Here is a 13,036-nt window from a genome sequence, read left to right as displayed (position 1 = left end):
TTTTTAAGTCCCAAATAGTAGGCTTGTGCAAAAAAGTTGCTAACCCGGTCAGTTCGTATTACCCGACCCGACCGATAAAAGCTGGTTGAACTAACTTGCGGGTCAAACCGGCTAACTGTTGGTTTTGATCTGACTAAGATGCTTTAGCAGCTCCCCAAATCTCAAACCTTATGCCATTCCTCTCCAAATCTCAAATCCTAGCTGCCATTCCTCCCCATTTCTCTCTATTATCACCATCGTCATCATCGACTCTATTCATCATCATCGTCGACTCCGTTCATCATCACCATCGACTCCAACAAGCAACAAGCAACAAGCACAACCTCAAACCCCTAGAAAGAGAAGTAGGCCTCAAGATCATCAAGAGACCTGAAGGGAAAAGGTCCATCTGCCACCTTGAGAGGAATAAAGAAGAAGAGAAGATGGAGATGCCAAGTGAAAGCTAACCCATATTTTTCAAGGTCCAATTTTGCATAGACAATGAGTTCCTGGTTAGGACTTGTAGAGGACATTGTCCTTCGACACTAGATTTCCAAATCTTAGAAAAAACAAAAAAGAAAATAGAGAGGCAAAGGTAGAGATAGAAAAGTGTGAAGATCTCTTAATGGTTCTTTTGGTGCTTTTTAAATTTCTTGGAAGAATCTCATTGCTCTAGGTGACTGTAAACGACATTAAATGCATCTATGAGTACGTCCTCTACGAGGGTGACAACGTCTCTGGAAACTTCGTGATGGTCGATCATGACATCGTTTGAAGCTCTGATCATCCCAGCATAGATTTTATAGTGAGCTTTTTTTATATATAAATTTCTCTCTTTGTGTCGGGTTATTCTTAGGGCTTATCTTCTTTGCTTATTTGTTGAACTTGGCCATATTTATCTTAATAACTTGAACCATGCTACAGTTATCGAGAATTCTCACTGAACGTGTAATTTTTCTTTTCAAAAATTTTTTTAAACCCCATAAACATTTAAAAAAATTTAATAAAGCCATTATAAAACACTTCCTTAACTATTAAGTAGAATAAAATAATTGGTAGCAAGTATTGATAAGATTCTTAAGAGAGAATATCATTTCCCTTTTTATTTATCCCAGATTGAAGCTACATAGAGGAAGAACAGTTAGCAAATGATTCGAGACACTATTAAAATTTTAAAACAAGTGAACGTCCCAAATCGGTCCCGTAGCTCAGTTGGTTAGAGCGTTGGTCTTATGAGCCGAAGGTCGCGGGTTCGAGCCCCGCCGGGACCATATAATTCTGAACGTGACCTTTTTCTTCATAATCCTCATCATTTACAGCATGTTAAACTTTTAGGTTGGCAATGCCAATTGATTACAGAGTACATAATCTGCACAGGACCCACTCGGAATGTTCCAAATATAACATAAATTTTTTTAAATTAAATTTTCGGGATAATTGTTGGAACTTTACCCTGTGTTGATGTTTTTGACTGCGGACCTTCCAAAGATCAAACAGCAGCTTCAGTTTAGTTGGGTTGTCATTTGGGAGTTGCAACTCTCTCTCTCTCTCTCTCTCTCACTGTTCTTCTTTTCTTGAATTGTACTCCAAACCTTTAAAACTACCCAGAACTCCTCCCAGGTCCATGCCTTTGCCTCTTCTCCGGTATGCATTCCTTAAACCATCTATCTTTACTTCCATTTCTTGTGCTTGAATGTATGATGGTGTTTTCTGGCAGAGTAATCTCCCTTGCAGCATACAAATCCTTGTGGCCCTCTGTTCTGTAGTAGCTTTTAAATTGTTGTGCTGGTGATTATGATATCCTTGTTTACTTCTCTAGTGCCAACGTATTATAATTACCCAACAGGATTTGGATGATATCAGAAACTGGGTTGTTGTTATTACTGTTTTCCCCTATGACTTGCATACATGAAATCTATGGTAATGGCTGAGGAAACTTTTTTGTGCCAGGTCTGTCTTAGGTTTCATTCCAACCTCACTGCATTCTGATCGATACCAATGGGTTCAGGAGACTGGTTTAGGTCATTGATTAGCATAAAAAGAGTGAAGGAAGATAGATCAAAGCAAGCAAAGGTAAACAGTTTGACAAGTTTAATTATTTAAGTACTGTTGATAAAGCATTAGTATTTGTATGTATTTTCACTGGCGGTATGAACTTGCTGTGGCTCTCTCTCTCTCTCTCTCTCTCTCTCTCTCTCTCTCTCTCTCTCTCTCTCTCTCTCTCTCTCTCTCTCTCTCTCTCTAATATACTGTGGTATACAACATATGTAGGTACACTCAGCTACTGATAAACCAAATGGATCGAAGTCGAAGGATCATTCTCATAACGAGTCAAGTAGCTCCTCCAATGATCGTCCCATTGAAAATCGTCATGATGTTCCTCCAGTTCCAGTCGAAGAAGATAATGATATTGCTGCAACTCGGATTCAAACTGCATTTCGGGCATATATGGTATATTTCACCACAGTATGGAGCATATGCCTTGGTTTTCGCCCCAATAACTTTATTTGCTTCTGTTTGGTGTTCAACTATTAACTGGTGGTGTACCTACATATAGAAGCAGTGCCACCATGTTAATGTGCCTAAATGTGAACTTGACAAATGGTATTCTCGTCCAATTTTAACTATTAAGATGATTGAAAAACAAGTAATGTGACATAATTTTCACAGTAAGATCTATGAAATCACCACGAGATTTTATTATTTACATATTTAACTCTCTCCATGACGTATGAGCCAAACTCTCACTTAATAAGGTAGACTCAACACATACAATTTTTAAATGATTAGGTGAATTGTAGAGTCCGGATTCGAATATACAAAACATATATGTCATTAAAAGACAACAAAATGTATATGTCAAGAAATTAACTTGTACCGTTTGTATAACTGTACTCGAAAATGTGAGCTTGAGCCCACACCGTCCAACTCTATCATCATCACAGTGGTCTCTACTGCCTCTTATGTAATGCAGGTAAGAAAAAAGTTGTGCCATCTGAAGAAAGGGACGGTGTGCCATCTGACCAAAGGGACAGTGAGATATCAGAGCTTGATTCAGGATCAGACTGTCACGCAGCAAGCATCAACTGCATTGAGCCATATCCATTTATGGAGTAGGATACAAGACCAAATCAGAGCTCGCCGACTCCGAATGGTAACAGAAGGCCGACTTAGGCAAAAGAAGTCGGAAAATCAGTTGAAATTTGAAGCTAAGCTTCATGAGCTAGAGGTACTCTTGACTCTAACCTTCTCCTACTTAATCATTAACCCTTTGCTTTCATTGCCCTTAACAAATATTAGTATTAAGCTGTCTTGGTGAGCGGCCAGTATTGTTCGGAGCACGGCTGCCAAGCCTCTGATTTATTTATACCCACACACAACATAAAAAAATGAGAAATTTCCAACTATTTCTATTGCGTTTGAGACTGGTATATGTGCTCTACTTGTCACTCTTTTCAGATACGTTCATCCAATATTTGAACGAACAGCCTCCTGTAGTATTCTTCTTGTTGCTGCACTGGCTAAACGGTAATGGCAATTGGTCAAGGATGGATGGCACCATTGGCTTAACAATTGTTAATTTGCTCAACAGGTGGAGTGGTGCGGTGGCTCTGAAACCATGGAGGAAATCCTTTCCAGGATCCGACAGAGAGAAGAAGCAGCAATTAAGCGGGAGCGAGCCATGGCATATGCCTTCTCTCATCAGGTCACTGCCACAGCCAAACCATGACAAACCACTTTCATCCTCACTTCTAATACTAAATATGTTTATGGATTCATTTTGAGAATTTTATGCATGAATGTGATTTGCAGTGGAGGGCCAACTCTAGCCAATATCTTGGCCAGGCTTCCTACAGTCTTGGCAAAGAAAACTGGGGTTGGAGCTGGATGGAACGCTGGATAGCTGCTCGCCCTTGGGAGATCCGGGTTCACTCAAATTCTGCAGATTCAAACAAAGCGCAGGCCAAGCAGGGCACACTAAACAAAGTGGCAAACGAGCCAGAGAAGAAAATATCAGTTTCAGTGAAACCGGCATTATCAAATGAGAAAGGAACCACAAAAGCAAAAGACTTAGTGCAGCCAACCAACGAGAAATAAGCTGTCTACGCTAAGAATCAGCATCTTTATGTTGTCCTAAAACTGCTGTTATCCAACTAAGAATTTGCTTATTGATTGGTGTCACGAGGCACGGATTGATTGGGGTTCTAGTGTATCTTGTGTTCTTATTTAAACAATTTGGATTTAGTGTGATTTTCTCCAGGAGTGTAAAATAAGACAAAGACTTCATACTCTGGATTGTCAAAGGATGTTATTATAACCCCTGTACAATGTGTACATATTATATTATGCATTTGAATAGCAACTAGAATATTGTTCCCTCCACTGTTAACCTTCCTCTCTACCATTCATCAATAGAAATAATATTGCAAATGCTGAATTTGCAATGAACTAGAGAGATTCCAATACTTTACCGTATTCCTCTCGTCTAAAAGACAGCATCTTTCCTCCATTCATACCCACATTCTTCGGAAGGTGTAGTATCAACAATATATAAGCCATGTGTTCATTTTGTTTCTCCCTAATCTCCCTTGGGAAAAGAAGAAAGTTCCAACCTAGACTGAAGTGGTTTTTATTAGGCTCAGATATTTAACGGGTAAGGGACCATGACAGATGGCCAAAAATACAATTTGGTAGTTATCCACTTTGTCATGCATTCTATAATTGAGCTTGTTGAACATGTGTTCAATAATTCCGCTTTCTTGGTTCCTCCTGCGGAGATGTACTCCAGTTAGCCCACTTGCCATGGCTATTTTTTATATAAAAAATTATACTCATCATCTTTACACCACATTCCTCATCATCCCTACACCTCATACCTGTTTTTTTATTTTTTATCTAATATAGATAATATATATACTCAACTTATTTAAATCTAATCCTTTGTTGCACCCTAAGATCACCTTTTTGAAGACACGCCAAATCTAATACATAGGAGGGCTGAATAAGAGAAACCAGATTCTCCTCATATGGGTACATAGGGGTTTCAACTTTTCTAGACCCCACCTAAGTAGCACTAATTGAGTAAATTAGTTGTCAAGATTCATCCTTGTTTTGCTTTCCCTTTCAAGAGCGAGGTCTATGGCAATTTCCGCAGTCCTAGTGAACACTGTTCCAGTCAGTTTATATATACCAAAGAGGCTATAAAGATCGGCAGTAAGAAGATACGACACTACAAAAGCAGAAATTTGCCATTTTTCCCTTTTTAGGTTGGGAGGAGAGAGAATTGTGGAACAAACTACTTTTCTTCTCAACAATCTACTGCACAAGGAAAATGACCTCTAGTCCTGTGATCCCAAAATCCGAGCAAGATTTAAAAGATAAGATAATCTTTTAATTCCTTTTGCAGGTTTAAGGAAACCCTCGAAGGAAATTATAACTGTTCCAGCGGAAAGTGGTATAGGAAGGAACCAATCACACAAATCATTCAGAAAAAATTGTAAAAAATAAAATAAATAAATAAAAAACCTTTCATCTACTTGGCAATTCTTTAAGAAGATGTCCATTTCTAAGGTGAGGTGAAAGAGAGAGAACCATATGAGTTGATTGGTTTTGCCGGGTTTTATGACAAATGGTCGAAACAGAGCCATGCTCTGCCCAGGTTTATTAGAACAAACTAGTTGCTGTTTCACCGCTGGAAACGCTAGAAATGAAAGTGAAATTAAACAGCATGACATGTACGAAGTCTCCCGACAGAAACACAGCAATCCAACAACTTAAACAAAGTTGAGCTCTAGTAGCCCACTCAAACATAACAACAAAGCTAGAACATAATCAGATGATAGAAACTAAACAAACCGCGGACCGAATAGCCTGAAAGGTACTCAGATTTCTTCTTCCCATGGGAGACGCCATCGGATCAAATTGACTGAAAGTCTCCTCTCCTCCAATTCTCTATTGACATAATAATTACTCTTCTTGGTTCTCCTAGTGCATGATAAGAGAGTAATGTAAAAGCATTTTAACAAACAGGTAGATTATTTGTGGGAAAGTCAAGTTAAAAGTGGGTAATGAGGCATTTTAGATGAATTTGGGAAGTGGGTTTTGAAGGTAGCACCTCGTAAAGAGAGGGAAATCGGTCGCTTTATTCTGATCAATCAATGGCGAGAATCGGAGGAGGCAGAGGACGGCTTGTTTGAGATGCCGTCGTGCTCCTCTTCACCCTGGATACGTGCTGGATTGTGAAACCCGGAGAATCCGCCGGAGGCGAATCCAATGCTCGATGTTGAGGACTGATGGGTTGTTGGCGGAATTTGATGGTGATAAGCGGAGGCGGTGGCAATTGACGGGTCTATCCAAGCGCGAACCGAAAAGGTGTTGTTACTGGACTGAAGGGGTCCCCTCTGCGTAGAAAACTGGTTTTGGCCGAACAAAGGAGGTGGCGGTGGTGAATTGAAGACGAATCCACTACCGCCTCCACTGTTGGGATTACCAGTGTCTGCACCAGCACTATTCCAAGCTATCATTCTCTGGAAGTGGCCCGTATCTGCTGGGGGGTATTGGTGGTGCTCAGACCACCCAGCAGAGGAGGACCCATCGTAACCCAATGGGATTGTTCCGGAGAAAAACGGCATTTGTTCATTTTGATGATGATGGGTCTGGGCCTGGTGCTGATTCCGGTGCTGGTGTTGGTGCAGAAGATCAACTGGGTCGTGAAAAGACTGAAGTGAGAGCCGCAGATCTTGGCTCTGGCTACTAGTTCTCAACTGTAAATCTGGTGGGTAATTCTGATACTGTATCGGCGAAGGAGAGTGCATTGTCTCCGCCGATGCACCCGTAGGGAAAAAAGACTTGATTGTTTCAGCAATAGAGTCCGAGTCCAGCGATGGTGGAAGAAAACTACAACTATTATTCGGGTTCTGGCCCATCTGGACTGATTGAAGATTATGCATATCAGCTTCTGAAACTCTACCACCATCGCAGCCCACCATTGCAGTTGTTGTCCTCCTACTGCTTGAAGCAATATCCATCGGAACACGGTGGATACCGATTGGATTCTCGTTCTCGTGGATTATCTGCGGCTGCTGGCTGTATTGCTCTTGTTGTGAGGTGGTGGTGGAGACCGAAGTTGTGGGGTTCCACGCTGGGAGCTTTGCGAGCTCGTCGATGGCGGCCTTGGCTTTTTTTATGAGCCAATCGACGGCCTTGCTGGGTCGATCGTAGCCAAGCCGATCCTGGACGTCGTAGAACTGGATTGCGGTGTGGGCGGAGAGACGGACCCGACGGTCTCTGGGCCCCTTGGCGGTGCAGACCTTGCTGTGGCGGTCCTTGCGTCCAGTGGAGCGAACAATGTGGCCTCCTTGAACCTCCACGATCTCGCCGCCTCCGCTTCTTATCCCCAATCTCGACGATCTTGTGGCTTGGTGGTGGTTCTCTCCCATTTTCCCTGCATATTCGATGCAAGTCTGAGGAGAAGGAAAGTGAGAGCGTTTCTTTGGAGGTTGCGATGGTTGTGGTTGTGAGTCTAATCCTCCATACAAATGTTGGTTTTGATGGAGATGGTGGTGCTGGAAATGGAAGACTGCCTCTTGCTGTTGATGATGGTGATGCTTTTTTTGCTGTGATGTGGAATCTTGGTCGTCTTCTTCTTCTTCTTCTCCCTCTTCTTGAGCATGCCTTGAATTTAGAACTGGGTTTTGATGTTGATGATGATGATTCCTTTGAGGATCCAGACTCGGCCCCTTGTGCTTTTCCCCTTCCAGCTTTTAAAGGAGCAGCACACTTTTTCTTTGTGGGTTGTTGATTCTTTACTCTCCCTTTGCTTTCCACCCTCCTCTTGTTGCTTGTGCAACTGCCACCCAACTGAGACCTGATATTTCTGCTGCTACCTCTCGCAAAAGGCTCTGCCATTCAGTTTTTCCAGTTTCCATTACCCAACATCACAAACCAAAGCCCTCTAAGTTGAAAAAAAAATGAAAAAGAAAAAAGAAAACAACAAACCAGACCCAGAAGGCTAAGGCCAGCTATATATTCAACCTAACCCATCTCTTTGCCTCTCTCTTACTGTCTCTTTACACAGCTTTTGATACACTCAGAATGTCCCAACCAAACTGAAATTTTTTTTGTTGGTAAATAGTTTAATACTCCACTTGACCAAGCAAACCCAGGGAACTAGATACACCCAATTTCAAGAGGAATCTTCTTGGAAATCTTCCTGCAGTTTTTCCATGCTGTGTGAGACTCTGAGAGAGAGAGAGGGGGGGGGAGGGAGAGGGAGAAGAGAGAGAGGTTTATATGGAGGTGGTGGAACACTGAATAAAGGTTATAGGGAAGAAGAATTCCCTATAGGCCTATACGGACCTTTGATGAAGCCAGTGATGAGGGTGGCAGTGTTTGGTCAGAAAGAGGATTAAAGATTTCTGTGATCTCATCACTGCGTCTGCTGCTGTTCTTGTACTAGCAACGCTGCACAAAAATCCAAACCAAACACTTTCACTCAATCCAGCCAGCTTTTTGCTCCTCTTTCAACTTTAATCTCCCCGCCTGCGCCTCTCTCTCGTAACCCGCTCTCTGGTCTCTTATATTCTTCCTCTCACATTAAGTAGGTTTTTCAGTTTTTTTTTTTTTTTTTTACCTTCCTAGTTCCTGGTTAGGAGTTGGATGGTTGTCATGTATCTTATGACTGGCTGGATGATGCTTCGGTGGATTAGAACCATTATATGCCACTTACCCTGCCTTTTGAATGCTGCAACTCTTGTATGATTGGAGACTTGCGCCGGTTGCCGGTTGGTGGGGACTCTCATCATAAATCTGTCCTTCCACATTTTGATTGCATGTACGACTGCCGTGACTTCTCCTTAATTTGGACTGTGTTTATTTTTTATTTATTTATTTATGAATAATGTTGATTCTGATTATAAGTTGTACAGGTATTATTAAAAAATTGATATTTTTATATAAATTTTATATTTATTAATTTTTTTAAAAATTATATACAGCGTTTAAACAATCTATAACCGCTTATTTATTAGACTAATCTTATTTGTAAAATCACCTTTGTAATTTATATTTTAAATTAAATATACTCACGTGAAAGACAATATTACTTTTATAAATAATCTTATAAAAATATATCTAGTTTAAAACAAGGTGGTGCATAAGATCATTGCTATTTATAAGACTATTAACTTAATACACCACTAATGGCAATGGTGTATTAGAGGGTATAATTTGATTTATGAATTTCAATTTTATTTATAGCCTCCAAGTATTTCCTGTGTTACATGCAGCATTCTAGCCTCCGAGTTCGTCCTATTTTATTAGCTTTTGTGCTAACTATGGTACCTCGTATAGATGGCCACAACAAATGAATTTGAGTCCCACATAAGAGCTGAGTTTGAAAGATCCTTCAGGAGATGGTATCCATTCTGCTCGGTTTGATGAGGTCCTTTATATCATGCGCCACTTGTAGTATGGTATTCGGTGCCTTGTCCATTATTGTTGTATTCATCCCTGGTAGATCCAGGGTAACCAGAGGATAGACTGTAAAGTGATGAGAAATTGAGAATTCTTTTATGTATATTCCATTTTTCCAAGCCATTTGTGGGGATCTATGATAGTTTTTATCCATCCAGACATTCGGTTTCGTGGAAAGTGATTTCATTTGGATTGACCAAGCTGGGGTTTGTTTCCATATTACTCAAAGCAATTAATGAATAGGTGCTCTGTATTGTCAGTGTCAGTGAAGCATAGTGAATCAATAGCTTCACTCTCTTCTTCAATTCTGTAATGACATTTGCCGTTTTGTGGAGGTCATGCATCGGTTCAAGAAAAGTAGTTTGACCGAGAATTTCCCATTGGCGTTGGCATTTGGCTTTAGTGTTAGAAAATTTAATCTGCACTTTCGAGGACTTTGGGAATGATGAAAATAGAAACAGTGGAAGGTGGTCGGGAATAGGGTGTGGGTTTGAAGACGGGTAAAGAAGGTATCCATGGGTCAGACCATGTTTTTGATATTCTTCTATTCTTGGTGTTAAAGTAGTCACCTTTTTGATATGTTGACAGCTCTCTAAGTTTAATGATACCTTTCCAAATCCAAGTATATTGAAAGACATTTTAGTTTAGAAGGTATTTGCTTTTGAGTGCCTGTGTCCAGAGTCCAGACCTCAGAGCCTGTTATCATCGAAATAAATTTGCCATCCACGAATCCTTAGATCCAATCCTTTGATAAGTTTTGGGTGGCAAATCAAGTCTCAAGCTTTTAGTTTTAGGTTCTTTTTCTTGGCAGGATTGAAGCACCACCAAAATTTTGAAAGAGGACGGTGTCAAACGATGAACACCATATATTTGGAGTAAAAGGGAAGACATGGTGTAGGAGGAAATGATAGGATTTTGTTGCAAAAGAAGATGGAAAGGAGGTGCCGGGATTTTGTTGGTGGTTTTTTTGAGGTTGAGGGCAGAGAATTTCAAGCGGAGCTGGGCCATATAGGGTGTGAAGTGAATGGAGGGCTTTTGGTTATCGACTTGTTAAAGAAGAGAAAAGTAAAATTAACCATCTGGTCCAGTTGCCTTGTACAACATGATCTCCATTTTCGTTTCATTGAATTGAGGTTTCTTGTTTATCTTGAAATGGCAGAGATGGGAACTTTCGTCCGTGAGTGATGGTAATGGCCGTAATTATCAATATTCTCTCCAGTTCTCCAGGTTATCTGGAAAGAGGAGTTGCAGGACTGGACTAGAAGTTGCTTCAATTGAAGTTTTATTTGAATTTCATCCATTTTCTGTTTGTTTTCAATGGATCAACTGAATTCCTTCTTAGTACTACAGTACTGAACCTTAAGTTTAAGGGCGTGTCTTGTTTCATTTTCTGCAACAACCATGTCTCTGTTCTTAAGGGACTGTTACGTCCACCCCTTACCGAAATATATAAATTTTTTTCAAATCTTTTAAATATTAAAATTAAATTGTTAAATTATTAAAAAATGTTTTCTTAATTATTAAATAAATAAAAATCAATCAGCACACGCTCGGGTGGGTACGATAGGAGTAGGCTTCTTCATGTTCTTAACTACTTGTCCTTCTGTGGTTTGTAATTAAATTACTTCGGCGATGTCCTTTTTACATTATTTAACGTACGTTAAGGTTAAAAAAAATTAAGAAAAGTACAATAATTTTTAGTACGATTTTCTTATTTAATAACTGAAAATTATCATCGTTAGCCAAATGTCATTTTGGTGGTGAGATCGATTTAGACAGTGTTTTCTCTTATCTAATATTATCATTTTAATTTCTTTTTAATTTTTATATAAAATATAATAAATAATTTAATTTTTTAAAATTTTAAAATAATAATAATATTCTAACAATATTTTATTCAAATTTCAATTTTTATCTAAAAATATCTCATATCATTTTTATCAAACGAGTTCTAAATATATGATAAATATTTTAGTTACAAAATTTTTTATAATTTTAATATAACTTGACGTATATATATTATAAAATAGATATAATATATTATATTAATTAAGTTTACTTTGTGTCAAAATAAATTAATAAGATATTATTGTTCGGCTCAAAAAATATCAATGGTAATAAAGTATTGTCCCCTCCTCTACTCAAAATAATTTTCAAACCATCTTTTATTAAACTTCCTTGATTGGCCGCAAACCCTTTCCAAGTCTAATGAGAACGACATGCCTCGATTGCTATTGTAGGATGTAAACTTTGCTATGGATTAAAGCAACTTGCATTTTACTTTACAATAATAATAGTATATGACTTTTGCCAAAAGGAATAAATGATAAGAGTTCTTGTATTTTATGTATGTATACAGAACATACTATTTACAAAATTTAAATAATAAGATTTAATTTATAAAATTTAAATTTTAAAATTTATTTTTAAAATTAAATTATATCCTATAAACATTTTACTAGATTACTCTAGAGAATAGTTTTTTTTTTTTCAAATGATAAATCTATTCAGCCAAAAAAAAAAAAAGAGGCATAAATCTCAAGGAAATGTGTTTTTTTAGATAAATTCTCAAGATAATTTAAAAGCTTTTTTAGAAAGAGAAATATTTTTTGCAGTCTGCAGATGCAGTCAGCGTGCAGTCAGCTGTAAAAAAGTGAATTAATACGGGACCTACATGAAAAAAAAATTATTTTTTTAATTTTTTTTTATTCATGTAGGTCCCTTTGAATATAAAAAAAAAAATTATAATTTTTTTTATTCATTCCGTACAGCCGACTGCACGCCGACTGTATGTAGCAAAGCCCTTTTAGAAATTCGATTGGTAGATGTGATTGAAAATCAATATAATGCATGAACTTGTACAAAATATGCGAGATTTTGGTCATTGCAATACAATTGATATATATATGATCAAAATATATATTATTTTGTACTAATAAATGGATACCATAAGTGTTTGAGAGATTTTTCTCAAGCCTGAGACCTAGGTGGGCCCGCCCAAATCCAACCTCAGGGGGGTCCCTCACACTCCAAAGGATTCGAAAAGTCAGACTAGGCCCACAAAGCCCCTCAGCGACCTGACTAGGACTCACGATCTGTGTAAGTTGAGCTTAAGAATTTAGGTTAGAAGATGAGACGCTATGCAAGGAGCACAAACTGCTACACCAACAGAAGAAGGAAGCACACCAAATAGAGAGAATGGGCATGGTCGCCTGACCCTCGAGGTAAGGTATAAATAGATCCCCCAACTATCTGCTAAGGGGATTGATGATTGAGAACTCATTTGCTAAATTTTGGCATTCTAATATTATCTAATGATTATTGCTAATTTAGACATTATAAACTTCCCGGATCACCCAAGGGCCTCCTTCTGCCAATCTCTTCTCTATAATTACAAGTCCCGAGAACGAAGATCCATACTATTGGAGGACTGGCCATTAGGCGTATTAAACATAGTCAATAATAAGTTTTAACGAAATGCAGTTGGATTGTATTCCTAGGCTATTATCAAGCCAATTGGAACTTACTGATCACAAATTAATTGGCTTGTTTATTTTGATAAAAATTTGATAAACTTTCCAAT

General features: G+C 38.6%; 2 protein-coding genes and 1 non-coding gene across 6 annotated transcripts; 2 read left to right on the top strand and 1 right to left on the bottom strand.

The window, feature by feature from the left end:
* The first annotated feature begins 1,176 nt into the window (after window positions 1–1,176).
* Window positions 1,177–1,250, top strand: TRNAI-UAU. Its single transcript has one exon. It is a non-coding gene; the product is annotated as a tRNA-Ile (tRNA).
* Window positions 1,251–1,476: 226 nt separating this feature from the next.
* On the top strand, window positions 1,477–4,362 carry LOC122281372 (protein IQ-DOMAIN 10-like). 4 transcript variants are annotated; one of them, XM_043092801.1, is made up of 6 exons: window positions 1,477–1,623; window positions 1,930–2,055; window positions 2,251–2,430; window positions 2,954–3,208; window positions 3,572–3,685; window positions 3,793–4,362. In XM_043092801.1, exons 2-6 carry the CDS (start codon window positions 1,978–1,980, stop codon window positions 4,075–4,077), a joined length of 912 nt encoding a protein of 303 aa, XP_042948735.1. In that variant the 5' UTR covers window positions 1,477–1,623; window positions 1,930–1,977; the 3' UTR covers window positions 4,078–4,362. The 4 variants fall into 4 exon arrangements, with proteins under 4 accessions (XP_042948735.1, XP_042948737.1, XP_042948738.1 ...); XM_043092803.1 differs by having other exon boundaries at window positions 1,478–1,623; window positions 1,930–2,052; XM_043092804.1 differs by lacking the exon at window positions 1,477–1,623 and adding an exon at window positions 1,627–1,767 and having other exon boundaries at window positions 1,930–2,052.
* A 1,200-nt stretch (window positions 4,363–5,562) lies between these two features.
* LOC122281371 (transcription factor TCP4-like) lies at window positions 5,563–8,582 on the bottom strand. Its single transcript, XM_043092800.1, has 2 exons — window positions 6,095–8,582; window positions 5,563–5,964 (listed from the first exon to the last, which is right to left on the bottom strand). Exon 1 carries the CDS (start codon window positions 7,416–7,418, stop codon window positions 6,135–6,137), a length of 1,284 nt encoding a protein of 427 aa, XP_042948734.1. The 5' UTR covers window positions 7,419–8,582; the 3' UTR covers window positions 5,563–5,964; window positions 6,095–6,134.
* Window positions 8,583–13,036: the final 4,454 nt, after the last annotated feature.

Source organism: Carya illinoinensis, chromosome 11 (genome assembly GCF_018687715.1).
Source record: "Carya illinoinensis cultivar Pawnee chromosome 11, C.illinoinensisPawnee_v1, whole genome shotgun sequence".
In the NCBI taxonomy this organism is placed as follows: domain Eukaryota; kingdom Viridiplantae; phylum Streptophyta; class Magnoliopsida; order Fagales; family Juglandaceae; genus Carya; species Carya illinoinensis.
Note: the sequence above shows the minus strand (reverse complement) of the source record. Positions and strands in the feature narration are given on the sequence as shown.

Excerpts from the sequence above, each read along its gene's own strand:
- LOC122281372 (XM_043092801.1), top strand. The coding sequence starts at position 1,978 with ATGGGTTCAGGAGACTGGTTTAGGTCATTGATTAGCATAAAAAGAGTG. Across the intron at positions 2,056-2,250 it reads GATCAAAGCAAGCAAAGGTA|GTACACTCAGCTACTGATAA; the intron begins AACAGTTTGACA and ends CAACATATGTAG. Across the intron at positions 2,431-2,953 it reads CTGCATTTCGGGCATATATG|GTAAGAAAAAAGTTGTGCCA; the intron begins GTATATTTCACC and ends TATGTAATGCAG.
- LOC122281371 (XM_043092800.1), bottom strand. The coding sequence starts at position 7,418 with ATGGGAGAGAACCACCACCAAGCCACAAGATCGTCGAGATTGGGGATA.